General features: G+C 40.9%; 1 protein-coding gene across 2 annotated transcripts; it reads right to left on the bottom strand.

Moving 5' to 3' along the window:
* On the bottom strand, positions 1–26,683 carry TRA2B (transformer 2 beta homolog). Of its 2 annotated transcripts, XM_031968065.1 has the most exons (9): positions 26,400–26,683; positions 10,123–10,256; positions 8,714–8,876; positions 7,644–7,832; positions 6,259–6,374; positions 4,642–4,725; positions 2,811–2,870; positions 1,589–1,662; positions 1–969 (listed from the first exon to the last, which is right to left on the bottom strand). In XM_031968065.1, the coding sequence occupies exons 1-9, from the start codon at positions 26,433–26,435 to the stop codon at positions 959–961; spliced, it is 867 nt and encodes a 288-aa protein (XP_031823925.1). In that variant the 5' UTR covers positions 26,436–26,683; the 3' UTR covers positions 1–958. The 2 variants fall into 2 exon arrangements, with proteins under 2 accessions (XP_031823925.1, XP_031823926.1); XM_031968066.1 differs by lacking the exon at positions 1–969 and having other exon boundaries at positions 1,581–1,662.
* Positions 26,684–27,956: the final 1,273 nt, after the last annotated feature.

Genomic DNA, 27,956 nt, shown 5'->3' with positions numbered 1-27,956 from the left:
TTAATTAACAGTTTATTTAAACACAGCTTTCAAAACAGTCGAGTGAATCAGGCCTCCTTTGGTAAGCAAAAAGATCTCAAAAGTTTTTGAAATTTAACAGGCAAAGTCTTCAGTTCACTCATCAAACTGCTGGCGTGTTCCTTTCTCCCATCTCTTATGAAGCACCCATTTTTATTTGTAATCAAAAGCCAGAAAATTAAGATTACATATGTGGTGGAATGTCCCATTAACTCATCGACAGCCAAAAGCTCCACATCACTTCCTCGTGAGGAAGACAGGCCTTCTTAGAGGCCCCCTTAGACCGTAACTATTGTCCTCACTTGCTATTTGCACAGATTACATAAAGGCTTGACAAACAACACTCAGACAAGCAATAAGCAATTGCTGGATAGAAATACCTTTAGTTCTAATACTAGTAATACAGAGTTACACAGTATTATAATCATAACACTCAGTTGTAGATATATTAAGTTCGGTGCTCTCTAAATGGCAAGGGTGAAAGGGCATCTGACTATTTTCCACAGACTAATTTGAAAATTCAGTTTTCCTAATAAGCATTGATGTGGTGAAAAGAAAAGTAGAAATCAAACTGTTTATTGTTGGTTTACCATTTGGAGGCATTTTACATAAATGTCAAATCTTCAGGTTACCCTGGATTCAGTAGAAAAACCTTTTAAATGAAGTTTTTGTACAATAGAAACTTCTCAGCAGTCAAAATTTAGACTGTAAAAAAATACATGCAAAACATACTTCTCTGAAAACACTTAACTTTGAACAAAGCACCAAACTACACAAATGCAGAATGAAAACAGCATTTCAACTCCACCAAAAGTAGTCTTCATAAAAGGTGTAAAAGTCACCTATTCACTAGGCACTGTTCACTTTTAAACAGGAGACAATAAAAAAATATTGTCCACAAAACAAAAATCCCATTTCAGAAATCCACCATCTTCATGCTTTAATAGCGACCTGCCCCAAACACACACACAAAGAGGAAGAGAGAGAAAAATATTAATAATGCTTTCTCGTTCAATAAAGCCAAATCTAGAACCCAGGCCCCTCTCCCGACAGTTCTCCCTGTTACCATATACCTAAGTAAATTAATTAGTCTCTCAAATTTCTGCCAAAATACACCAAATCTAAAATATTAGCTTTCCAGAGTTGATTTAGGATTGGGAAGACATGTCCTATGCCTTTAACAGTCAACAGCTGTTATATTTTTAAGGCAAAAACTGCACGTAGTGTACAACTCTGGTGCTGAGGAACAAATACTAACCAATTACACCCTGAAGGTACAGGGAGGGTTTGGGTGTAAGTTTTTAAGTTAACTACTGGATAAATGGATAAGTATTAACTATGGATACTGAAATAAAGGACATAATTGATAAAGAGCACCGAGACTTGTGTTGGCTTGAACTGGGAGATCGTAATACTACAACTGGCAAGTAACTTTGTTTTGGAAAGGACAAGTTGTCACATTGTATCTGAGGGGGAACAACGCTAAGCTCAAACATCCCAAGATACTGAGGAAACCCACCAGCCTTTGTTACTCAAGAGCAAAGAGCAAATTCAAACATTCTTTACTTACGAGGTGAATAAGATCGAGACCGAGACCGTGACCTGTAACCCCCACGACTGTAATATGGGGAGGGTGATCGCCTCCTGTAAACAAATAAAGAGTGATCAATCTTCAACATAAACAATGTGACCTAAATTAGCCTATGGGTGTACTTGGGAAACAAGAGCTCTGAAGACAATCCAACTATGGAGTGCTTCCAGTAACCTGCACTGGCTTTCATTAATCCTGAGGCTCAGTAAGTATCATCCAGAGAGTGTGACACACACCCCCCCTTCCCCCTTTGGGGACAGACAATTCCCTACTTCAAAAACGTGATTTAAGAGACTCACCAGAAGAGCTTGCTATTGATATTAGCCCTTGTCAAAGCATGGTCCCAATTGTAGTGAAAAGTTTGGTCTCGATCCCAAACAAGCAACCTGCAAGCTGGACCCTGACAAGCAGACAATTCTCCAAACCAAAGTAAGGACCGAGGGCCAGTATGGAGAGCCGCTATCTTTTAAAACTACCACATCCCTTTCCTCCTTTCCCAAAGCAAGCCTTTGACCTAAAAAGAGGTCTATATGTATGTGTAGGAGGTGGGGTACGAAGGTATTTCATTTAAAATAAAGAAATCACACCCAGTTTGAATTTCAAAATGGTGTTTGCAGGTCTATGGGGACCCAGGTGCCAATGATCAGAAACTATGCAAAATGCACACAGGGGTCTGAGGTGAATGCAGATCAAGGCTCTGAGTCATTAGGTTCTAAAGAAAACAAATTAGCCAGACATTTTGAAAAGGTTAACTTTAAGTTGCTCTAGAGCGCCACTTTAGTCTGTCCAATCAGAACCTAGTGATCCACACTAAATTTGAAACCCTTAGAGAATGGTAACATTCTCAAAACTAAACTTTTGAGTATAAACTAGATGTCTTATGTGTACATACCCCCTTCACCCCCACCATGCACAAATGCACCCACAACTACCTAACCATGACTACTTGACATAGAGGGTCTCCTGGATTCTTCAGGGTTGAAGTCAGGACCAGTTCACTCCTATTCCCCTTTTCTCTCCCTCAATCTTTGCCTTGGAAGAATTCCTTAACATTGGCTGAAAATGTCCAATAACCATGTTCTAGCTTACAATTGGGCGAGATCAAGAGTGCATGGAGAACCCCTTGGTCTGACCAAGTTTGGCATGAGCCCTGCTGCAATCCGAGACCTTTCCCCGACACCCAAGACCTCACCTAGCATACCTGTAAATCTGATCCCTGTCTTGGGCAGCTCTCCACCCTCCTCCTCCTCCACCTCCTCCTCTGTGAAGACACAAGCAAAATACTTTTTTGCAGTTTGGTTTATGGAATGATAAAGTATATTAGATGACATTAAACAACAAACACAAAAAACACAGAATCACATCACTGGACCTCCGTGGCCACCTAGTTCAACCAGGAGAAGAATAAACATCTCCTACTGCCATCAGCCGTATCAGCCTGGGCTTGACCTCCGCAGCACCCCGCTCCCTCCAATTTGGGAGAGCCCTCATTGTTTGCAACGGATTCCTCAATCAAACCTCAATGGGCCAGCCACCCGCTGCTCTTAGACCAGGGCCAACAGAACACATCTATTAACTTTCCCACATGACAAGCCTTTTAAAAATACTTGAAAGGCACCAATCATATCACCCCTAAGTCATCTTTTCCAAGCTAGTTATGGCAAAGCATAAGTGAATCCATCCTTCAAAACAAGTTACAAATGCTGGAAAGCAAAGAAGGCTACAAAACTTGGTATAATCCCGTACATTTCAAAGGAAAACATATTAAGCTAACAATGCTCCTCAGATATTCAACAATGCCTCGAGGTGCTATAAAATACAAATTAACTAACAATATAACCCAGACCTCACCCTCCCAAACCAAGCTTAAGATTTGTAAATATTAATAGACAAACCCTTAGAGAATGGTAACATTCTCAAAACAAAACTTTTTTGAGTATAAACTAGGTGTCTTATGTGTGCATACCCCCTCACCCCCACCATGCACAAATGCACCCACAACTACCTAACCTTGATTACTTGACAGTAGGGGGTCTCCTGGACTCTTCAGGGTTGAAGTCAGGACCAGTTCACTCCTGTTCCCTTTTTCTCTCCCCAACTCAATTCCTTTACCTCAATCTTTGCCTTGGAAGAATTTTCATTTGAATTTTTTCAAGATCCTTTATTAAAAAACGTCTCTTTCTCAAAGTAAATCTGACCATTCACCCAACGCTTATGGGTGCTATTTTCTGTCAAGGATTTCTGAGGACTGAATTTCAAACATGCTCAACAAAGGCATAATGAAAAAGCCTTTTCCTGATTATTTGTACAAGACAGGATGGCTCTTCAAAAGATTCACTTCATAAAAGGGAACACTAGAAAGAATTCTCAGAATGTGGTTTAATAGACTATTCTATGGCTCCTAACGACAAGCATTAAGACTCTACTTACCGAGTTTTGGCTTCCCTTTATCAACAAAATAAACGAGCTTTCTTCTCTCTGGTCCTTGGGGACAGCGTAAGGAGATGCATGGAGATATGCAAGAACGGGCCAGGCTAATATGTGGTTCATGATAAGTTTCAAGGGCTTCTGTCCTACTCTATTGGCTATTGCATCCCACAAACTCATTTGTATTCACTGGTTGAAAATATTGTATAATTATCTCATGTTCCTTGGCAGAGTTCACCTGGTGTTTAAACAGACTAAAGTGTGCCACAATATACCTACTTATGGGTGAGTACTCTGCACTTCTTATATGTTGTTCAACAGATCACATGAGAGGAACTCTGCATGCATGTGACAAGAAATTAATCAATAGATATGCTGCCAAGGCAGCACAATTTAACTTGATTGAGTGCAAGAAAATTACATCACGTTCTGAAAGTTCCTAGAAGATGGGAAAAGTGCAGTTAAGATTTCAAATATGATATCCTAAAGCTACCGACACCAAACTAATTTTGCAAGAATGATTTTTTAAATTGGTAAACCAAACACCAAAGGGTGTGACCTCCTAGGACACTACAGAAATTTGGAAAAGTCCCTGAACTTCTTACCTGTAAGATCTGCTGTAATAATCACGATCATCATAGCCTCGATCGTAGCCTCGATCATAGTAATCACGACGGCGGGAACTGCCACTACACAATATAAAACAAGTTTTAGATGTTAAAAAGAAAAAAACCTCTATACTTCATCCCTGGCTGAGTCCACACAAAGAGAAACATTTTAACAGAGCAAAACTTTATATACAATCTATATCAAAGTAATAGAAAATTTAAATTTCAGAAGGAAAGAGAAAAGGGCTCCTTTTAAATTGTGAATCCAATCACTTGTTCAGTTGTTTTTCAGTTGGTCCAACTCTTAGCAACTCCATTTGGTTTCTGAAGTGATTTGGCCATTTCTTTCTTTCTCAAGTTAAAGTGGGTTAAATGATTTGCCAAGCATTATATAACTAGTAAGTTTCTGGGGACAGAATGAATTCAGATCTGGCACTCTTAACCAACCAGCTGTCTCCAGCATAACATTCAATTCCTAGGAACACTTGAGAACTAAAGAAAGGACAGCCCACTGTATACTTAGAAAAGGGAATGTTAATCACTTGATTGATCATAGCTTCATTTGACTTTGATTTTTTGACAGAGCAAGAAAATAGGAAACATCCTGCAGTCTGGAGGAGACTGGCTGTAGTGATGCTTTGAGTGCAAGCTATCCAAGTCACACTGAAGTATCAACAAGTTAAGTGACTTGAGAGCTGTCATGGCTGACATGTGTCAGTACCAGGACTTAAACCCCAAATTATCCCAATTCTATAAAGCCAGTCCTCATTCATTATGATAGTCCATCTTGTGAAAATGGAACTGCTGTTCTCCCAACTTAAATTTCTCTCACTACATTCCAAGTGACTAGTATATTCATATATTGATTGTGCTCAAGTAGCTTTCACCTTGTTTTGAACATAGGCCATGAAAGGGAAAAACAAAACAAAAACACCCCACCCAAAATCTGTCTTGAATTCCACCTGAATATAGCTTATGATCTAATATTGTATAGATGTTCAAAACTGTAACCTAAACTATAGCTTACAATAATTATTCCTCAACTTATAATAGATCAATTTTTTTTTTGGCAGAGAAAATACATTACATTTGAGTGTTAACTTTACAATGGGGTACACGTGAGAGAACCTGACGAATGCCATTTCCCATGCATCCCAGTCTTCTAGCACCTGGCCTTCCCTGTCCCTTAATTGTCCTTTAAAAGGCACCAAAGGCATAGAGTCAAGCAGGTGTGATTAACAGAAGATTCCTAAATGCTCAGTTGACTCATTTTTAATTGGACACAGGGATCCTTGTAAAATATTTCGTAAGAATTGAAAATGACAGCATTCATTACAAGGTCTACTAAGGGCTCGAAAGCCCAAGCAACTCTTATTACTTCTCATTAATGCCAATTTTCTGGAGGACATCCTTTAGCCACCTAAACACAGACCATCAAGGATGGCCTCCAGGGTCATCTCTAACTACCTCAGTAATCAAGGTCAGAAGTGGGATCAGAAGAGCTGCCAGCCCTGGGGAGTATGGGTAGCAGGTACTCTGCTCAGCTTGCCATCTGGGAGCAAACCAGAATTTCTTTTTCCTGGCACAAATTTCTGGACACCAAGAACCACTTACTAAGTAGGTCTTCCCATGTAGATTCCAGGGGTTGGGGTGTGGGGTCTTTTTGTTATAGAAAAGTCTACTCGGATCCTCCGGCCATCCAGTTCCATTCCATTGGCACGCTCTTTAGCCTTCAAAACAGAAACACAAGGGAAGTAACTTGTTCAAGAAGGGAGATCTGAATCCAAGTTCTTGCATGTACCAAGCTGCATCCTGGCCCAAGTTCTAAAGATCAAATGGAGCCATGGGTAGAGAATGGTTTTTAGTGGCAAAGCACTAGTGAGGTATGTGACTACTTGGGATTATCATTCTTTGTTTTTGAACTAGATCTAGATCTGTGATTTTATCACAAGGAGGGAATTCCCGGGGTGGAGAATTATTCCACAAATGTAGAGGTAATGAAGGCAGCTTCATGTGGTTAAAAGGCTAGTACAAAATCAGGAAAACTTCGTTTCTGACACATTCTGATGAACTGGGCTGTCACAGTAAGTAAAACAAACACAAAGTTCCTGATCACACATTACTTAACTTAGAAGAGGCAGCATGATATCTATCAAGTAAATAAGGAACAATGAATTACAAGAACCTGGCAAGTAATGCATCAAAGTATGGGGATTAAGTGCTATTCATTGCCTTGTACTCGGAATGAGAATGGATAGATACTGTTACATTTAGATGGCAAATGAGGACATATTGTAGACAAGAGTCCTTCCCAGGGCAAAAGAGTCAAGGAGGCTTCCTCCTACTGGTGTGTTAATAATGTTCCATAACAACTCAAAAGCCTTTGTGTACGTACATAAAAGTGTACAGAGAGCAGAGGTAGGAAATCGATTTACCCATTTCAAAACATTCATTTCAAACTATAGACAGAAGAATACTTTCCTTCCCATCTTCAAAATCTCATCTCTCTGAACTGTAAACAATAATCCTAATCTGCTCTCCAGGAAAGGACATGAAAAGAATCTTCTGCCCTGAAAGCCTTCTCAGTCAAACCTGACATACTTGGGAATGGAAGGAATTATTCCCATTGAATGAAAAATGAATTTGAGTCATTGTGAAGTTTTAAGTTGCCTATAGAAAATGCCACAACTGATGGTCAGATTTTCAGGTAGTCTCGTTTTTATGATACACATGCTCTAGAATTCCAACTATGCCATTAACTGGGACACATACTTTGGCACTCCCATTTCTAAAATTGTGGTGGTTTTCTTCTAAAAAGTTATCAACTATTCTTGATAACCGTTTTAATGGCTATCAAATGTTTGCTTTTCTTCTCATCCCCCCTGAGGAAATCTTGATCTTATTTTCAGATACATTAATTTCATTTTTGAAAATTAATGCTGCCTTCAACAATTCCCAAACCAGATCTCCCCCAATTCTAGAGGTGTATATCCACTTACTTCCTTGGCATCATCCACATTCTCAAAGTAGACAAAGGCAAATCCTCGGGAGCGCCGAGACTGTTGGTCATACACAATGGACACATCTGCAATTGGGCCATATTTGGAAAATACTTCTCTGAGATCCCTCTCAGTAGTATATAGACTCAATCCAAACACTCCGAGACAACAATTGGGGTCAGGATTGGCCTGTAATTAAAAATAAGAGGACTTAAAAACAGCCTTGAAAAAATTCAAGTTTTTAAAAGAAGAGCACAAATGAACAACACGAAGTTTCAGTTCTTCTAAGAGCCTTTAACAGGGAAGACTGGTGCTAAATCCCTTCCCCAGTTTCAGAATTTGGTCCCAAATATGCCAGTTTAAGGAGACAAAAAAAATAATTGCTATTACCATTAATATATTACATAATTACTAAATGATTAATCAGAATCATTATTAAAAAGATCAGAATAGGGTTTTTAAAATAAAAAATACACTTGGATGGTTTAAGATTATGGAATGAAGATGAAGAATTATGCACACATGTGAAATGTCATGAGTTACTTGTTTTCTCAAAACAAAGAAACACCAGCTTTGAGAGAATGTCTATTGTCAAGTGGCATTTTAATCTATTACATATACCAAACTAGCAGCACAAATGATGGATGTCAAAATTACAGACCTGAGCCTATCATTCTGCACAGTAATTATTATTAGCACGCACCAAGCCTTTACCAATGTGTACTGAAAAAAATCATTTCATGTTCTATTGCTCCATAGCTTTGTATTCCTAGAAAATGTTCAATATTTGCCGAGTAGCCCAAAACACTGCTACCTGATCATATCATAACCTAAAACAATCACTAGATTATACCAATGGCCATGAAGAAACCAAAGACAAATTCATAATTCTCCAAACATGAAATGTTCCCTAGTTTTGCTGCCAATCCAGTATTCTATGGACCAAGGTCAAATAACTACTCACGAACACAAATTAGTGGACAAAAGAATCCAACACCAAGAAACCAAGAGCAGTTGCCAGATACAATTTCAGGCAACCTAAATCTGAACAATGAAACTGTTTTTCTTACTCGATTCCCAACGTGACGCCTACGGGTAGACATTGGAGAGTGACTGTGGCTATGTCGCCTTCGGTAATCTCGACTGTACGACCTGCTCCGGGATCGTCTGTGGGAGCGGGAGCGAGAACGTGATCTAGTATAATGCCTTCGAGAACTTCTTCTGGATCTCGATCTACAGGACAAAGTATCCATGGTCATGATCATTCGGACTGATGTCCATACCTGCCTTCCCCTTCCCCCACAAAGGAGGCAGAGCTGTCTTTGTGGAGTCAGTCTTGGAAGGGGCTAGAACAAAGCCAAATAGTTCACAATGGGAGAAATACAAAGTACCAAGTTAAGTACGAGAGAAACAATGTCTTAGTTAGACAGAAAAGTGAGGGAGTAGGAGACAATCAATGAGACAAATTTTTAGCAGGCAATAAGACAACTGAAGGGGGTTTGGGGGCAAGAGACTTGATGATAGCCATGCAAGGGGGATTCTCTGATAATGATGTCCAAGGACTGCAGAGAGCAGTGCTACCCTAGGAAGGAGAGTTGGAGGCAATTTGAACATCTTGTAGAGATGTCGCACTGAGGGTCTGTACTGGTGAAGTCCTAACAGGAATACTAAGGAGGGAGGTGCAGAGATAAGTCCAAAAAGGAGGTAGAATTAGCAGTGTAGGGTCAGGGCATATTGAGACCATAAGGGGTCACCAGGGTCAAATGCCAATGAGGGAAAGTTGGTCACTAATAGCCAATGAATAGTTAAGGGGAGAGTAGGAGGGTCAGAAGAACAGATTGCAAAGGGGGTGAGAAAAACACCTAAAGGATGCATGATATATATATATATATATGTATAAACACATTTAATTTAAAGGTGAACAGGATGAGATGATACGGCTTATAAGGGTCAAATGCTTTTTAAAAATGCAGACAAAAGGAAGGGAAGCTCAGAGGCTACCGAGTCACAACCCCTGCATTTTAGAAGAGGACTGAGGCTCGGGACCTGCCCAGGGACCAAGGCAGAACAAGGATTTGAAACAGAGGGCATTCGGATGCCCAGTCCCCATTGCACCACCTACTACGACACTGTCTTGAAAGGCAAAGACTAAATCTCAGAGATTGAAGATACAGGAGAGATGACTGATTAGCCTTGGTAAGGAACACAAAACGCCTGTCTGGAGGGAAGGAGCACAAACTGATACAGAAAAGCTTTGCCACCATTGATACAGAAGCTTAGGCAAAAATTTGGGGTGTGAGGAGCAAGGAACATGCTTGGAAGCCACTTTTGGATGAAACCAGCTTTCAGAAGGGCAGTTAGTACCCAATGAAGTTATAAAAGCACAAAATCATTTTCTTTCTCTACTGAGACTCAGCAGCCTCTGCCCCAGCTCCCAGCTTCCCTTCTAGAAACCCCTCCAAACTCAGGGCTCACTTACCGAGACTCAGACCTGGACCTCGACTTGGATCTGGAGCGCCGGGAATCTTCCTTGGAACGTGACCTTGCAGGGGTGTGCCTTGCGGATTTCCCAGATCCATGGGCACTCCCACTTCTGGAAGCGGAACGGGATTCCTAAGTGCAGATTTGTCAAGTTTAATTTGGGCCCTTTCTCGGCCATCACAATCTAAACAACCTGCAGTGAAACAGTGTGGCAGACTGACCCCCTTGCCCTTCCAAAGAGGTTACAGAAACACCTGTTCAGTGGATAACTAGAGGTTGTTTGGAAGTCATCTAGTTAACGTTTTCCATCTAGGGGTGGAGTACATTATCCCATCAACCCCATTCTGTTTCACCTGGATGCAACTCTGACCAGAACTTATCTAAGCCTTCCATTGGAAGGGGCACTGAATGGGGGTGGAGGGAAGAGAATCAAAGCAAGAGAGTAATATGCAAAAACCAAAAGATTTTTTTTTTTTTTTTAAAAAAGGAAAAGGTTTTTGGAAAGAGTTCCCCAGATAGGGGCAGTCAAATCAAGGAAAAAGGAGGACTTATTTGTCCCAAAACTTCCTAAATCAAAACAATCTGTGGGTAGACTGGTTTGGGGCAGAAAAGCTGTGTAACTTTTTTTTTTGTTTTTTTTTTTTGGCTCTTTTATTTCTCAGAGGAAACTGTGACAAATTCTGTCCACATCTAAGAAACTAAAGGGGAAAGTACAATCCCCCTCTACCTCACTGTCCGGCAGAAAGAAAGACTGGCACATCCTTCAGTGGCAGATTATAATGGCTCCTAAGAGAGAAGCCCACGCTAGTGGAGCTGATCAGGGTTGACTACAGCCCTGACACTACATATGGTGGCAATGTTAAGGATCCAAATGAATGAGGTAAACAAAAGGCAGCAGAGCAGACAACCCAAAGGCACTGGGGATGGAGTTTTACTTCGAGAGGAAATGATTAACAGCCTAAGGATCAACGAGTCCTTCTGCCATCATGGAGATGACCAAGGGAAAACTGAAACAGGAGTGAAGTCATGGCCAGATGAAGGTGTGGCTGATGAACCGGAATAAGCCAGCCCATTCAATCAGAACCTGGAGTGGAGCAAAAAGACAAAGATGAGACGAGGGGGTTGACAGAATTGATTCTATAACCAGCCAGGAGCAGCAACCAATGTAATGAACCAGAGTGTCAGAGAGCAAAGACTAAAGACTCAGTGAAGGATATCTACTTGCTGAGACACAAGTTCATGGGGGTGATTCCTAGTAAGTGAGCTGAGGGACCAGAGGAGGGTTAGGGTTAGGAAGACTGAGCAGGGGGAAAAGCCTAGCCTACTAACATTCTCTATGATGGCAAGATAAGAGTTGGAAGGAATTTAGAAATCATCAGATCCTCACCATTGAAAAATCAAGAAAATCCAGCAATGAATCAAGATCACAAAAAGCAGGAAGTTATTGAGTGTTCCAATTCCCAATTCAGTTACTACTTTCAAAGAGGGAACAGTTATCAATGGACAAAACTTGGCTGGCACTTTGTATTAAAGAAATCCGATCCTCTTATTTTTAACTTGGGCAAGAGTTGGAAGTCCTTAGATGGCAGAGGCACAATAGAGTTGAATAGAACCATCCTCCCTAAAACTACTAGGAGAGGCACCCTAACTTAAAATAAACTAAAAGGCATGAGGACAATTCAAAAGAGAAAAAAGTGATCAACCATTATGGTCCAGAATACTTTAGACTAAAATTCTAGTCTATTGCCCACTTTAGGGGAGGCTGTATTTTAAAAGGTAGAAACTGAGAAATGCAAGATTTTTTTCCCCCTTAAAGCAATATAGGCTTTAGTTTGTTTTCAAAATGCTTACCTCACAATTATGAGGTGGCTCTAAGTAACATTATTTCCATTTTTCAGATAAATGCTTAAGGGATGAAGGTCAGAGCTTGAACCTGCATTTTCCACCATATGACAGAACCTCTAAAAAGTCTTTTTTGGAACAAGAAAAGCAAGAGAGATAAGAAATACCACTTTGGAAAGATAGTATAATATCTTAATTATTCGAAAAATACAGAACTACTCCATTCCCATTTTACTTTCAAATTCTTCAAAGAGAATGATCTTCAAATCAGCAATGTTGACTGGAGGGGAATTATCAAAGTCCAAGATTTTACTTCAGACAAATACACAAACACTGAGAATGTGGAAAAGTTCACCTAAAATGTGCCATGTCTGCCTAGGTTCCCAGACAAAAGATAACTTCAGAGCTAGAACATCATCTGAATTCAGAGCTTTATCTCCTTTTTGGTGAGCTGGACTCCTTTGGCAATCAGTCTGGTGAAGTCTAGGGATCCCTTTTCAAGAGTTTAGATTTATAAAATATATAGGATTACAAAGGAAGTAAATGACAAGGCAATAGTTTTTCTAAAAAATAACAAGTTCACAGAACCTCTTGTTTCATAAGGAAATCAAAGCCAAGAGAAATTAAGTGACTTTCATAGGATCCCACAGCTAGGCATGTAAATTAGCTCAGGTTATCTTTCTAGCAGACCCCACTGGCCATTTCCTAGGATAAGTGGGGAAAGAAAAGAAAACCAAAGGACTTCCAAAAATGATCATGTAAACCTTCTCAGATGAACATCCATTCTGATTTTGCTTTTAGTGGGAGAAACAGCAGTTTCTTAAACAGATCAGTAAACTTAATGCTGATTCTTATTAAGATACTAAAATGGAATTAGCATTCTATGAGATCTGGATGCAAGTCCCAGTTGAACTATACCCAACTCATCAGCCTCCCCCCCCCTTTTCCCTCCCCTTATTTCAGTTCATTTGAAAAATAGAGAAACTAAAGGTTCCTTTCTAAATAGCATTCGGTGGGTCTAGATGAAGCAACCTTATTTTCCCTTCTGGTTAGATATTGCTAGAGTATTTCTTGATTATACCAAAGCTTTTGAAAATCTCAATTATTCTGGTGTACTACAACAAATGTAGGCAGATAGGTGATATGTAGCTGAACTTACACCAAAAAAATAACAGCAAGGTACTCAGATCCTCAAGATGTCTGCGAACTTGGGGGGTGGGGGAAAGGAAGGGGAAAGAAGAGAAAGGGAATTTACACATTTTTCACTAGCCCTAACGTAATTTCCTTAAATTATTTAAAAATATAATTCTCAGAAGGGGTTAGTAGGCTTCACCAGACTGCCAAAATGAAGAAACTCTTGTCCTGTAGAGCTGTCACCTCAGTTAGCTTCCTGATCTCTATTTTTGGCCCTGTTAAACATTTCTATCAATACCTTAGGATAGACACAGAAAGCAAATTAGATAATTGGAAATGTTTAGAATTATATGGCAGGAAATGATGAAATTGAGTAGGGGATAAATAAAGAATTCCACATATTCCAAATGCCTTTGCTAGCAGTTCAGGTTAAAGACCAAGAGTTTTGAAAGACTAAAAGCTCAAGAGCAGAACAGACACTTGTTTGTTCCATATGAAAACAAAAACAAAACCCCAGGACATTTAGAAGCACACAGTCAAGCTCAAGGTAAGCATAGAAATCTCACTGTAAGCTATGCATTTGATTGATGTACCACAGTGCAGTGGAGTCCAGAAACTATTCCATGGGCAATGGCCGAGCATGCCTTTTGCATAATCAGGAGGAAGCATTTGATAATTATTTAACGACCTAGGAAATATAATCTGGAAAAAGAGGACCTAGGAGACCTTTTATAGTAGCTCCAGAAGGCCTAACTTGAACTAATGGAAGATGAAGCATCCAAAAAAGGGCAAGAGGATGAAGGAGGTTAAATTTCCTGTCATTAGGTATAGAGATAACTAAGCATTCTTTTATTGGGTGGGAAGATGAATCCACTTGTCTCATTGTTAAAAATGATCGATGTTCTGCCTAGAACCATTTCTGAAAGGACAGAAGCTTCATGAGAACCAAATGTCCTGCTAGACCAATTCAACTTCCAAAGGAGCTAAGATTTTTAAGGGGGAGCTGGTATGAGAAGCAAGAGAGTAAATAAAGATGTCTCAGCCAGAGAATGTCCAGGTGCAATTTCCCAGAATGACAACTGCTCCCTTCCTGCTGCTAAGAAAAAGTTAGGAATAATAGCAAGGACCTACTCATCAGATCAAAATTACCTACAGCCACTGCAGCTTTGAAGACTTGGATCTAAGCAGGTTTATGAAATGCAAAGTTTAGACTATCTGAAGGAAAGATTGACATTTAGAGAATCAATTATTTGAAGGAAATTTATTGTGCCAGAGGAAGTCATTAGAAAGCAAAGCTGAAGGATGGGCCTGCTAAGTTCTTGTTTGGTGTCCATCTGATACTGAATGAAGAAGATATAGAAACCTGGATATTGAAATAAGTAACTTGAGAAACTTGCCAGTGTATCTCCCTTAAGGATGTAAGCTTTGGGAGAGGAGAGAGGTAACTACCAGGGACCAAAAAGTTTAAACCACTAGCTGTGAAACAATAAATATAAACACTAGAAAACAAAGAAACTTTTCAGGATAATGTAAATACCTCTTCACTAACATTTCAGAAATAAAGATTCAACAGAGGAGATAAGAGGGGAAAAAGTTTTTCCAATATAGACAGAATGACATCAGTCACCTCAACAAATGAAACTGAAGAACTCAAATGATGATGAATTACTTTAGCATTTTCAGATATGCCAATATGAATGATTTATCTGACAAAAGTCAGGGAGAATAGATTAAATATTGGATAAGTTGAGGATAGGAAATTTAATGAAGTTATATATTTCCTTCAGTCTCGATACTAGAAAAACACCCTAATTAGTTGGGTAGTGAAGATAAAGATTTTGACCAAAGTCATTAGACTACCAGCAACCAAAACAATTGTAGAGATCATTATGAAGCTTCTTAAACGTGGTGTTTCCTCATGATAATGAGCATAATTTTGTATGGATAAAAAGTTTTTTCTCCTAAGGGAGCAATACCAAGGGCATCCTCAAAATCAAAGGGGAACAGATGTCCAAGAAAATGCCTTTCCTCAAAAGAAACAAAGGCATGACATGATAAAGTGATTCACTGATACCAAGAAGGTACAATTTTGTATCTCCCTCTACGTGCAAAAGTTCTTGGAATGGTTCCTAATTAATGGAAAAATGAGAACCAAGACATGTAATTATATTCTAGCTAAGGTCACATAGAAGTGTCCTGGGAAAAGTTGCACATGTTGCCATTTTAAATCCTAAAGGGAAAAATATTAGTACCATTTCATCCCCAAGGAGGGGGTAAAGTACAAGGAATCTGCAAATGATAAAAGATTTAAATTCTAAGTCTAGCAAGCTTGGTGAGAGAATCTGACTTCAACACTTAAAAAAGATAGGAATATACTTTTATTAATACAATTTGAAATAGTTTTTCTGGGGAAATTAGGAATAACTCTGGCCAAGTTCACAATAAAGATGCCAGTTAACACACTGTCTCCCCTCCCCCTCCCACAATCCATATAACTCCATTCTAAATAATTGGCAAAATTCAGAAACAAAACTAATCCCCAAAACAAGAGATGCTGTTTGGGATAACTATTCCCAGCTTCCAGCAACCCCTGGACTTTTTATCATTAGTTCCATCGATGATTAGATTGTATGGATTGTTGATTAATTCCCATTAATAAGAAATATAGCTAATGACCTAATAGAATGGATCTGCTAAAGTTGTTGTAAAGTCACCTAATGGGAACCAGCATGGACTAAGTCCCTATGGCCAGCACCCTAAAATTTTCATTGCCCACACAGGGACCTGTACAAACACTATTCTCTAACCTCTTTTAAGCACTAAGTAAATTTGCTGAATGGAATGAGAGGATTGGTGATGATGCATATAGGTAACAGTTATTTTTAAAAGTAGATATAGACATTTTGGGGACATGCCAATATAAAATCTAGCCTAAAAGGTACAGACCAGAGTAAGCTAAGGTCTTACAGCAAAGAAAATAGGACCAATCCAGGAGATAGGCCATACAGAGATAAGTCCCCTAAAGAGAAAATGTGTGTTCTTGGGACCAGCATTGTACCACTGTACATTTATACTCCTTGTCTCACTTTAAAGAGATCTAACTTAAAAAATAAACCTATTAAGATAGCCAAGGACTCCCAAATGCAAATTGTTGAACTGAAACCCAATCTTTCATGAAGTAGCCTTAATGGTCCCAGATTATGAGGCCTTATACAGCCACAGCTAATCATGAAATAGGTATTGGGGCATATATATATAGGGAGAAAGACACCCTATACTTTCCTGCTCAGGATTTGTATGTAAGTCCTAAGAAAATATCCTTCAAAAATGATCTATGGCAATAGACCATAGAGAATGCTTGGGGACAAGTATCTAATTGGGTTCTATTGTCCAGAGACTTTTTTTTTTTTTTTTAACTTTTGCAGAGAATACAGAAATGGCTCAACACTATAAAAAACTCCAAACCCTAGGCATGAGCCATGAATTTTTTAAATAGAAATTGCCATGCAATGAAGTGTATGTCCCTGGAAACAAAATAAGTTTTAGATCGCCTCATCTTATTTATAGGGGGATTGCTAAGGGCTGATACAGATCTTTTTTTTTGGAAGGTGGGGGACAAGGGAAGGGAAAGGCAGAGAAAGAAAAGTTAAAACGGAAAGCTACCTGAAATTTTCTTAGTGAAAATTATCCCTTTGCTCTTCCCAAAAAGGTAGGAAAACATGTGTTGGGCAGGCACATCCTGATAATGGATATGGTGGCTGCAATCTCTAATGAAGGAGTAACAACTGTTATTTATTCCACCTAACTGAACTTTTAATCTTTTCACTGCTGCAACCCACATTTGAAAATGAAAAATAGGATTTTAAAGCAAATTTCCCCAGATGGGTGGGGCAAAGTAGGGAGGGACAAGGAAGAGCTGGGGAAACCCTTAACTTGCACAAGCCAACCCAATCTGTGGCTGGATACTAGATCAGATCAGACATCTATATTCTATAAAAATTTATCATTTAAGTGATGGTGGGATGACTAAGATCATAGCAAAATGAGTTTGGAACTGAGCAGACATTAATGCCCCAGAACTAAGTCCCTGTCTATTTGTGTATTTCCTAGCCCCTTCCTCACTAAGGGTGGAGGATGACAGTGAGGATGAGGAATTTTCAAGGAGTTTGTACTTTGTGGCTCAGGTGTAGTGACTATATACAGGAGAGAAATTTAAGAAATTTCAAAGAGAACTGTGCATGATATTCAGAAATCAGGTCTGTAAAGGGTGATGCTAATACTGTTTAGTCGATAAGATAAAAGTAATTTGGAAAGATAAGAAAGTAATGAGACCACCAAAATACTGATGCAAAGAAATACAACAGATCATAAGGAGCAAAAGGGTACTTATTCAGTTTATGAAAATTTTGGTGGTTTTGCTACAATTCAACTTTGGCAAAAACTATAAAGAAAAATAATCTTTACACATAGTTTTGGCTTTAAAAGTGCCCAAGTGTGGTGGTAGCAGCAATTACCTTCCCCACTCCTGAAGTCCCAGAGCCCGGGTCCTCATGGGTCTGGGGGAGGGGCAAGTGTGGGATCAATGGCAGGAGGGGGAGGAAAAGAAAGCCCCTTCCTGGCCTGGGTATTCTACTAACAGTAGTTACCAGAACTTACACCTCCATCATTAGTCAGGGCAGTTGGCACTAAAGCTGCCCAATCAAAAATGCTCCCCCTGGTGGAGGCAGGCTAGGCCCTGCTCGGCCTCTCCCTGGGCCGCAGACCACGCATGCACGCTTAGCAAAATATACACAGGGACACAGAAACAGACTAGTGAGTACTTAGCGTAGTGCTTTCTCATTCCAGATTACTTCTTAGCTTAACTTCACTTTTATTTCTTTTCTTCATTCTTCCGTTTCAAATTCTGACTTCTTTCATCTTCCCCACTTCACACAAACTGCTCAATATTCTATAAGTGGGACTTCTGGTCTGATAATTAGCATGCATTCTTTTTTTTTCAAATTTCAGCTTCACTTATTCCTGAGCTTCAAATAATTCTCATTTATAAAACTTGTCAAATGACGACTTCCGCATTTTCCTTCTTCAACATTAACCTTAATAGAAAAAGAACAGGATGAAGAATATTTTAAAACTCCAGGATAAAATCTAGTGCCAAAACTGAAACTAGAAAAAAAAGCCTTGTTTTTTGGTTTGGACTTTTAAGAACTAGAATATGCAGTTCAAAAAACTGACACATCAGGTTTTCAGCTGGTTCTATTATTGTCAACTTTCAGTCTGTACTGCTAATAGAGTTACTTATCCCTGTATTGAACATGAAGTACACAACTGAACACTTGCTGTTCATTAACATTTAAAGGTCTATTAAGTTGACCAAGTGCGAAATTATTTAGATGAATAAAGAAAATGCTTAGATGTCAAAAGACCATCATGTTAAGCATAGTCTCTAGTCAAAGTGATATTCTGAATTTTAAAGATGCAGGAACAAAAAGTCTAATTCATTTATACATCTGATGATAATAACCATTCAGGGCTTAAGTAATTCACATTTATTGTAATCTGAACTATTTAATACTCATTTAAATTCATAACATTTTTGCACTGCATATTTAAGAACTGAGTTAAGAGGAATCAAACTATATCATTGCATCTGAAAAATTGGGATATTGCTGTTTAACCCACCCCTGAAAAGTTCTAATTTTAAGTTTATCTAACTTCATCATTAAAAAAAAAAAAAAAAAAAATCTTTCCCCAAAACAAAAACATTAGTCTACTCAATTACAATGCATGTTCTGTTAGAATTGGTAAGAGATTACAGAACTAAAAATAGCTAAAGGAAGTGGGGGTAATCTAAAGACTGTTTTATATTAACCATCTATGTGAACAGTCAAAGAGAGCAAACCTGAATCCAACAATAGTTATATCAAAAAATTAATTTTAAATATTAAAACAACAAAAAACCCCAACAAACGAAGTTTTCAAAGAAAACTAAATGGACAGTTCCTCATAAGCATCTAATATTAAGGTATTTTTTAAAGGCACTGAATATACAAAAGTGGAAAATTACTCAAATTGGTAACCATGAGGGATGAGGGAAATATTATTTCTCAAATTTAAGTGAATCAACTATGACTTAAAAATATTATTAATGCTCGCTGGAGCACTGAACTGTAATTTAGATAGCATCATAAAAACAGTGCAACCTTAGTATTAGCTGAGTTAAAAGACAAGCTAAAAAACTATTAATGTGCCATGTCATCTAAGTTTATCTGAAAAACATTACCTACGCTATTTTCAGAAAAACCTGTTGTTTATTTTTGTACCAAGGCAATGAAATAATGCCATCACAGTTATGTTTCATGCATTAGACATGCATGTTTCAAAATTTTTCTCAACTCAGTTTACAGCATTTTAATTTTAGTCTAGGATAACTTTAAATGGGTTTTATTTATGGGATAGTCTCACCTTTTACAAAACTTGATCTACAAATGGTTATTTTAGAAGAGCTGATGGAAAAATGGGGAAGGTGGCTCATCTGCAGAATCCCAACCGTAATCATGGAATCAGAAGGCCCAAGCGCGTTTCCTCTTTGGCGCCTGACTGATGGAGTGGGCAGTGGTGGATAAAGGATCGGGAATGCAATCTCCTGGATGACACTTCACTGTCAATAACTATAGTACTGATACCTGTTCAACTTATGACACCTCAAACCTTAGTATTTGTGGTCTAAACCCGCTGTTTATACCCAACTCCATACAACCAACTGTAGCAATTTATGCCAAGTTGATTGTAGGATCATCATCTATCCTACTTACTGTTCATTTGCTTAATGGCTACAAGAAACAAACCCTAGCAGGATCAATAGGGATGTCTATGCCACTAATATATTTTTAAAAGGAAAATTTTATTGCCAGAGATGGCTTTTTTCAATCCACTGGCATGCTCAAGTGCACAAAGCTAAATGTTCATAAAGCAATTTGAAATCAATTTTCACACGGTTAAAGAAGGGAAAAAAAAAAAAAAAAAGGATGTCTATAGTAATATTTTGGTTTCCTAAAACTGAAATCTTAAAACAAATGGTTTCTCCATCAACAACACTAATATTCTCTTGGAGGTTCCCACAAATAAAGATAAAAAAGCTAAGCTCTCTTACACTCAAGTCCTTCTGATGTCCTATTGTGGTATGGCAGCTCCAATGGCTATGCTAGTAGAGCAATAGTTCTGACAAGGTCCTACACCAAGCTGGAATGGATTCATGAAGGGGAAAGAGGCTAACTAGACTGACCATGATTTCATCAATTGTTGAGACATAGCAATTCTTTGAAGAGCATCTGCTCAGTAGTTGAATGGTTTCAGTCAGTTGAGGGAGCACCCACCCACTCCAATTAAAGTCCCAGATCCTTGGAAATATGTAAGTAAATAAATACTGAGCCAACAAAGTAACCCGATGGTCACAAGCAGAAATGCTTTTTGTGACCCTGCTTGCCCAAAACAAAACACAAAAAATTCCCCAAACCCACCCTGCAAACTGGCATAGTATCACAAACTTTAAATTTATATTCTTAATGCATTCAACATTTCCCAAAATAGCAACCACTCCTTACATAAACCTTCTACAGAAGAACCACATTTTGATGTAACAGCCCAAATTAAGGTAGAAGTTACTGTAACCTTATACTACAAATACACTGAAGCTAAAAAATGCTAAAGCTGCAATAAACAGAAAATGATACTCCACATGTATACAAAATTTAAAGCAACATATTTTGAGGAACCAAATTTGACACAGTAAAAAGAGAAAGTTAATTTATAAAGAACTTTAAATTTGAAAACTGCAGACACCAATCTATGACAAAGTGAATAAATGCCAAACCCACATCAAGATGATGTATAAACAGAGTAGATAAAAAGATTTATACCAAATTTCCTAAATACCACAGTTCTGTCACCAAAACTTAAAAGGGTGACAAAATTCCGTTCTGCTTCTTTCATTAAAAAGAATCAAGTTTTCATGGAAAATCTCTGCATCTGTTGTCTTTATTCAGCACTAAGGAACACCGAACACCCACCTGTCTCCCTCTCTGTTCAAATGAGTGAGATATTTGGAGGGTAGGCACCAAGGTCTATGCCATGAAACAAACTCTAAGGCATTCCCTTCCATCTTTGACAAAGACAGCAGGTAGTTACTTACCTTGTCATTTGTCATTTTCACTTATCTTAAGTTAAAACTATCAGACTTCATTTCCAGACTAAGCGATCAAAAGAATTATCACTGGTTGTCCAAGTTCTTTTTGGAGGGTTTGTCTTTTTAAATTTTCATTTCTTTTTCTTTTGCTGAGCCAACTGGGATTAAGTGACTTGCTCAGGGCCACACAGCTAGTAAGTATTAAGTGTCTGAGGCCAGATCTAAACTCAGGTCCTCCTGACTTCAGGGCTGGTATTTTACTGCACCATCCATCTACACCACCACTATCTAGCTGCTTTGGGTGGAGTTTTTTTCTTCTTTTAAAACAAACTTACTCCAACAAGGAAATTTCAGCACTATATTCATTGTAATTGTTTAATAATCTATCTTGAATTATGGCTTTAAGCACCAGAAAAAAGACTACAATACCATATTGGGCTAACGGTTTTTGAGGCTTAGGACAACATTCTTAAAAGTAGGGTTAAAGTGCTATGCTTTGAGAATAGGAACGGCTAGAACTAGATATTGTTAGCGTTGGAAAATATACAAGGGAAAAAGTTTAATATTAATAAGCCTGGAGAGAAGAGAGTGGTAAAATTTATGTGAAGGGTTATTAAATAGGAAAAAACATCTCTAGTGGGAATAAAGCAAGAATTATAAGGCTAGAAATCCCATTAGTTTGTGCAGGATCAATTTCCTTTGTACTATATGTTCAGCTTGTGGCAATTGGAAGCAAAGAACCAGAGCAGCTATGGACTTAGAGAGCTGCCTACCACCACTGGTGGCTTCATCCACACTGACCCTCTTCTGCCAAGTTTTCTTGGGTAAAGCATTTCCTGTAGTTTCTGGATAAGTTAGGTTTAGTATTCACCTGCAGCTGGCCTACAAGTACAAAACTCAAATAGTAATCAACCAACCAATCAGTGGTAAGAAGGGTAGACAATGATCATATCACTACTGTACTCATTTTAATGTTCCTCTTCCCTCAAATTCACTGCTGAATCAAGTTTGCCCAACTGTTTTGTCCCTGCCAATCCTTTCAACTTTCTATTTTAACTTTTAACATAGTTAACTACATGTTACCGCAGGCACTCATTTTAAAAGAAACTTTTTCTCCCCAGAAACCTTGCTAAACTTTTCAGTAAAAGTGTCAAACTCCAGTTTGACTGGCTAAGCACCTTTAAAGAAATGAATCAAAATTTACTTGTCAAGTTCAAGAAGAAAATAAAAGCAACACAAATATTGAGAATAGTGGGTCAATAATATGGGCTATTAAAAAAGGAGGGGAAAACTTTTGGAAAATATTGATAAGCAAACCATTTAGAACCACAAACCAATTAACATCACCTAAAAAAATAAAACACAACAAAATAGGCCCTCCCCCACAACTGACCAATTTGACTCAAAGAAAATTCAGAAAGGATTAAAAGAAAAAGTATTTAGTGAAGAAATAATTTCTGTGAGGAATTAAATTTTCCTCCGGCCCATCCAAGGGAGAAACATTTTCAAGTACATGCATAACCAGTCCATTGTTGTTAGCTGGTTCTATGAAGATTTAAAAGGCAGAAAGATCCATCCATGATACCTGACATTACACTGACGGAGACAGGGCTTTAACATAGGAGTGTTCTCCAAACCAGATTTGAAAATACTGCCTTGAAAGGTTCCACTGGGGTGAGGCCAGACCCTGCAGGTCCTTCTCTTCCCTTGGGGTAGTAATTTCAGAAGCCTGTTTTTAACTTTCAAGAGAAGTTTTGTGTAGTTTCTCAAGCTTTTGAGAAGATGCTAAATGAAATAACTTTTAGACTTGGAAGAAAGCCTTTTGTAGCTGAGTAGCTTCCTATCTTAAGCTTTTTTTGCATGTAACATCACATTCAATCAACTTTTTTGCTATCTGCATTAAGATCTCAGTATTTCAGAGAACTCAATAGTGGTCTTTAAATTCAGATGTGAAGTTCCCTGGGAACTTAAAAAGATTTATTTACTAAGCTTCCTCTGGGAATCCAATGCCCTAGACAATGTATTTGTGTTTAACACCATCCTCCTATTTCAGAGCTTGTCAAATTCCTCTGAGAAGACTAAACGAAGGGAATAAGGTAGAGCTAAAATCTCATTTATCTAGAGGAAAAAGAAAATGTTCACAATATCTTTGCAGGTCTTGGCTCTGATCATAGGCTCTTCAGATCAGAGCTACAAGGGACAGACCTTCCTTTGGGTGTCTTCTATTCTGAATCTCACATTTTACAGTTAAAAAGATTCAGAAAGACTAAGTGACTTCAATTCAGAGGCCCAAATAGAGAGGCATGGGACCTGCAGCCCTCCAGATACAGTACTTTTCTCAGTGTCTCAAAATGACTTCTGAAAAAGGAGCCTACAATTCCATTTACTCCAGTTTTGAATAAAGAACTTACTTTTGGTATCAAAATAAAACCACAATAAAATGCAATGCATCAATTTACAGGTCTGGTCTTCATAGTGTAAACATACACTACTATTAGGCCACCATACCAAGATTTGTATTTTCTACCCAGACATTTGAAAATTTTATGTGTGGGATGGCAACTTCACAAGAATTATAAAGGAATCAGAACTTTGCTCTGTTCACTCCACGAGCAAATTTTCTCCCAGTAGAATAGGTCAGTGGGCAGGTTTATACAACCCCTAATCTTTTTTTTTTTGGTTGTTATTGCTTGTGTGCTGAGGCAATTGAGATTAAGCGACTTGCCCAGGGTCATAGGAAGTGTTAAGTGTCTAGAGGCCAGAGTTGAACTCAGGTCCTACTGACTTCGGGGCTGGTGCTCAATCCAGCCATCTAGCTGTCCTATAACTCCTAATCTTAAAGAGAACAATGGAGCAAAGAGTAAGTTGACATCCCTTTGAATAAACTACATCTACACTGTAAATAGATATGTCAATCTGAGATAAACTGGACGGGTAAGTATGTAATTTATTTTCTATATTCAATAGTGACCCGTCTATTTACAGGAGCAGCTAGTTACTGGCAGCCAACTAGAAGCCAGTCATAGATATTCAAGAGTTCACAATGTAATTTAACAACAATTTGGTACAAAATTCCACTATTTCCTATGGCAAAAATTTTCAGTTTAAAAAAAAATCAGTTCTATGGATAAACTATTGGTTCATATCAGACTTATTCCATTTTGCCACGTGTTTCTAATATGCTCAGATAGTCAGTGATATAGTTGGGGACCCCCCCCAAAAGCCATTAAGTTTGGAGCTAGATAAACGGAATTAAGTTCCAGGCCAATGATCCACATTGTCTCAGTTTCCTTTATTTTATTTTGTATTCTCAGCATCTAGCACAGTGCTTGGCACATATTAAATGAATGTTGATTGAAATTAAGGTCCTAGGATAAAACACCTGTTCTTTCAATGGGGTATCCACCAGTTTAACTAAACTTACCATTTATCATTAGTATATTGCCAATTAGTGGATTTTACTTACAGCAAGCCATCCCTCAAAGTAGAAAGTCAATAAAAAATGTTTTTGAAAAGGACCTCTTTCAAACGTATTATTTGAATAACAACTCCTAAGTTATTATTTTAACTAACTCCTAAGACTATTATTTTAGCTAAAAATCTTAAATCATCCAAGTTCACTTTTTTCTTGGATTAGGTCCAGGTTATTGTCCAAAGTCTAAATTTGCATCATCTCTACTTAAGAAAACCCGAGGCTTACCTCCTGCACTCCGTGGAGGCGAGCTTTAGATTAAAGCTCAATTCCAAAACATGGCATATGTTTGTCATCTCATGATCTGATCTTAAAGACCAATTCCGAAGATAACTATACAGTGACATCTTGGGCCTCAGAAGGTCTACTTCAAGGAGGCAGTTTCTTTCTGATTATCTAATACAGTCACGTTCCTTGCACTGATTGGGCTTGATGTAAAAAAAAGCCCTGGCAACCTTCTAGGGTAGCGAGTCAAAGATCAGTCCGTTAAAGACGAGGGAACTAAGGTTCAACGTAAATGTCTTGATGATCACATGACTGCTACCAACAACTCACTTCCACCTAGAAGTTAGTGCAGGACCCTCTGCATTATAATCCCCAACCACAAACAGATGGGGTCATACTTAAGGTGTCAGACAGAGTCCAAACCCACACGAGTCACTTGGCGAGGTCCTCGTAAGAAACGTTTACTATTTGCCTTGAAGTTGTTTCTGCTATGAAACAAGTGGGCAATCAGCAGGAGAAATGCTTTCCCAGAGTCAGCTAAGGAGGAAAGGAGGCCCAGGAGCTGGACTAACGACCAGAGCAGGCTCCTTACCCTTCCACCCCCGCCAGGCGGGGGGAGGGGGTTTCCTGGCGGTCCCAGACCCGCACGGGACACGGTTCTTGAATCGGGGCCCTCCACGTGCTCGGTGAGGGGGGGGGGGGGTACTGATACCGGAAGAGGGGCCGGGGGGGTCGAGTCTGGAATCGGGTACAAGGAGGGGCCGGTGACCAAGCAGTCCAGGTGCCTCGTGGCATATAACTGGGTCACGGCAACTGCCCTTCCCGGTCTCCCCACAGACATTTTGGGACCGTTTCCCCTGGGCTCAGAATCTAAGGCCGGACTCGAACCCCCCCTACTCCGAGTCCAGCACTAACTCCCCTCAGTGCCGTCCCTGCCAGAATTGCGTTCAAACTCCTTCTTCCCCCCAGGGGAAGTCACTTGTTTGATTTCGCTTCCTCCACAGCCAAGCATTTATTCAACTCCTACAGTGTGACCAGCGTTGGGGGCAGAAAGCCAGGCAACCGCCTCCACGAGGCCCTGCCCTCGAAGGGCTCACAGTCTAGAGGGACCCAGCCCGCGGCCGCCCGCGGCCTTAACATCCGGGGCCTCGCGCGGCCCCTCTTCCGGTATCAGTACCTTCCCCCCGCCCCCAACCCGACCGCCATTTTGTGCCCTTGGCGGCGGCGGCGACGGCGGCGGCGCGGGGCCCAAGATGGCTGCGGGGAGAAACCAGACACCCCCTACCGGGCCGCCCCTCCCCCTCCCCCTCTCCCCGATCCGGTCCGGCCCCCGGCCCCGGCTCGCGCCCGCCGCCATCTTTAACGGCCTTCCCCAACGGCTGCGGCCCGCCCGCCCTCCCGCCCCGCAGCCTTCACGTACCCGCTCGCCGTAGTTCTGCTCGCCGCTGTCGCTCATGGTGCCGCCGGGCTGCCTCGCTGCCCTGTCTTGCCGCCGAATCCGCCTCTGCTGCCGCTGTCGCCGCCTCAGCTGCTCGCTGCTGCTGCTGCCGTCTCCTCTGCCGAAGACCGACCTCCCGCCACTGCCTCTGTGTCCCGCTCTGCCCGCGCCGGAAGTGACGGAGAGCCTTTTCTATGGCGGTCGGCGCCTGGCGTGCGCGTGCTCACAGACGCGGCTCCGCCCTACGAGCGGTGGGGCGCCTACCGGAAGTGACGTCCATTCTCCCCCCCGCTCCGCTCTCAGCGCGCGCTCTGGCGGGAAGGTAGCTGCGAGGAGCGCGCGCCTTTGTCGTTAGCGGAATAGGGGAGGGGGGAAAGGAGGGGAAGAGAGGCGGGGCCTGGGCCGCAGAACGCCATGTTGCGAGGGTCCCTACTCCCTCCTCCCCGCCCGGGGCGCCTTAGCCTTTGGAGAGAGGAGCCGTGGGGCCGGCGGGAGCCGCGGGACGCGCTTAGGGCCGCGAGGCCGCCGCCACGGCCCGCCTTGGGACACGGGCCTCGCCGTGCGGTTGTCCCCTCGGGCCCGGAACCGGCTCAGTGAGGAAGGGAACCTAGGGGAGCTGCACAAACGTAGTTTGTGTGGCCTAAAGGAAAACCCCAGACTGTGCCGGAACATTCTGCTCCTTTCGTAGCTTGACCTGTACAAAGCCCCCCTCGGACTCTGCTCTTTGTTCGGGTTATTTTTCTGCCTCCTAAACTCGGGCTTCGGCCTAAATCAATAAACCCGCGCGGGCGTTTAAGGAGCCCCGGTCTGGGGGGGGGAGGGGTCGGCTTCCTGAGGACGGGGCCTTCCCCATTGCCCCCGGGGTTGGGCGCTGTCCCTGGTCCTGGGCGACCTGGGGGCCTCCCCCTGCTCCCGGCCTTGCCTCCCGACCCGAAGCCCGCGTCTGTTGGGGCCCAGGCCCTCCGGGCACCGCGCTGGCAAAGGCCCATAAATGCCGGCCATCGGCGAAGCCAAGTTAGGCCCGGCGAGATGGGCGAGAGCCCGGGAAAAGGAACCGAACCCTGCGCGGGGGGAGGGGCTCCTAGGGGTGCCCTGGCCAGGGGTCCGTGAGGCTGTAGCCGTGGCCCAGGCCGCCGCCTAGGCCGCCCAGTGTTAGCTACAGGTGGCGCGTCGCGGCCTAAGCGGGCTGCCCCGCGCAAGCCTGTCCTGCTCCCTACCCCAGGCAGCCCGAGCCCCCAACTCTCTGTCAGCCGGGGGCAGGGCCTGCACCCAGGGCGTGAAGCCTCGGTTCCGGGTTTGGGCTCCCTCAAAGGGAGACACTTGAATGGCCCTTTATGGGGCCCGCCCTGTCCGGCCAAGACAAAGCAAAACCGGATTATCGGTGGGGCCTTCGGTGACCTCGGGAATAGCCTTAGTCGGCATTGATTCCCTGAATGCAAGCACGGGGAGGGTCTGGAGCAGGGAGAGGAAGACTTTTTGGAGAAAACGTTTCAGAATGCATAAAATATAAAACTGAAGCACATTCAATATTTATATAGA

This window comes from Sarcophilus harrisii, chromosome 4, assembly GCF_902635505.1.
Source record: "Sarcophilus harrisii chromosome 4, mSarHar1.11, whole genome shotgun sequence".
Lineage (NCBI taxonomy): Eukaryota > Metazoa > Chordata > Mammalia > Dasyuromorphia > Dasyuridae > Sarcophilus > Sarcophilus harrisii.
This window is presented reverse-complemented; position numbering and strand designations above follow the sequence as displayed.

Excerpts from the sequence above, each read along its gene's own strand:
- TRA2B (XM_031968065.1), bottom strand. The coding sequence starts at position 26,435 with ATGAGCGACAGCGGCGAGCAGAACTACGGCGAGCGG. Across the intron at positions 7,833-8,713 it reads GGCGTCACGTTGGGAATCGA|GCCAATCCTGACCCCAATTG; the intron begins GTAAGAAAAACA and ends TTTTAATTACAG. Across the intron at positions 2,871-4,641 it reads TATTACAGCAGATCTTACAG|AGGAGGAGGTGGAGGAGGAG; the intron begins GTAAGAAGTTCA and ends GTGTCTTCACAG.